This window comes from Penaeus monodon, chromosome 25 (genome assembly GCF_015228065.2).
Source record: "Penaeus monodon isolate SGIC_2016 chromosome 25, NSTDA_Pmon_1, whole genome shotgun sequence".
NCBI classification, from domain to species: domain Eukaryota; kingdom Metazoa; phylum Arthropoda; class Malacostraca; order Decapoda; family Penaeidae; genus Penaeus; species Penaeus monodon.
In genome coordinates, this window is record NC_051410.1 from 10,739,746 (window position 1) to 10,740,599 (window position 854).

Consider the following 854-nt stretch of genomic DNA (forward strand, 5'->3'; position numbering starts at 1 on the left):
TCCAACGATAGAGTATTTTGTATAAAGTATCAGAGGCACTATTCAGAGTATGTAACAGGTTCAATCCAACTGAGAGGAACAGCTCTATGAGCCTTTAAAAGACGGACCGCCATCCCACAGATTCTGAAAGCCATCGAACTCCCAGTGGTGAACCACGGCATGTGCGAGAGCGCCCTCCGAAGCAGCCCTCGCCTCGGCCTCAGGTTCTCCCTGCACCGCTCCTTTATGTGTGCTGGAGGAAAGCCCGGTGAGGACGTCTGCACGGGCGACGGGGGATCCCCATTAGTGTGTCCTGTGCCGGGGAATCCTTCGACTTACGTTCAGGTCTGTGCCGGTCAAGTGTGTAATTGGTGCTTCTCCAGTAGAATTTCAGATATCTTATTGACATATTAGCATGTGCAGTAAATCAGATAATAGCACGAAGAGTAGATCAGCAACAATTTAAATGGGAATCTTTCAGATGGATTACACACAAATAAAAATGCAATAATATAAGTCAACCCTTTATATTCGAGTCTCCGAACAATGGAATTCGATAATCGCAATGCAGGTGATTTGTCTTTAGTAGTGTGCCCTGTAAAAGGCCATGGGATTTCATTCAGTGGACAGATCCGCTGTTTGATATACCAATAAGAAGTGCCTCCAATTTCGAATAATTTCTCGTGTCTGCAGGTGGGCGTGGTGTCGTGGGGCCTCGAGTGCGGCCAGGCAGGCATCCCAGGCGTGTATGCGTCCGTCAGTGAGGCCCTTCCCTGGATATCTAGGGTGACCCAAGACGTAGGCGGCGTCAACAGGAGGAGAGGAAGATGAGAATTTACGGATTCCCTCACCTGACACTTTGTTCACAATCTTTG

The 854-nt window shown here is 48.5% G+C and overlaps 1 protein-coding gene across 1 annotated transcript in view; it reads left to right on the top strand.

The window, feature by feature from the left end:
* LOC119589040 (phenoloxidase-activating factor 2-like) overlaps window positions 1–854 on the top strand; it is a 7,658-nt gene extending 6,804 nt beyond the window's left edge. Inside the window, exons 6-7 of the mRNA XM_037937616.1 lie at window positions 104–324; window positions 673–854. Coding sequence (XP_037793544.1) covers window positions 104–324; window positions 673–810 — 359 coding nt within the window. The 3' untranslated portion in view covers window positions 811–854. The remainder of the gene's footprint in view (window positions 1–103; window positions 325–672) is intronic.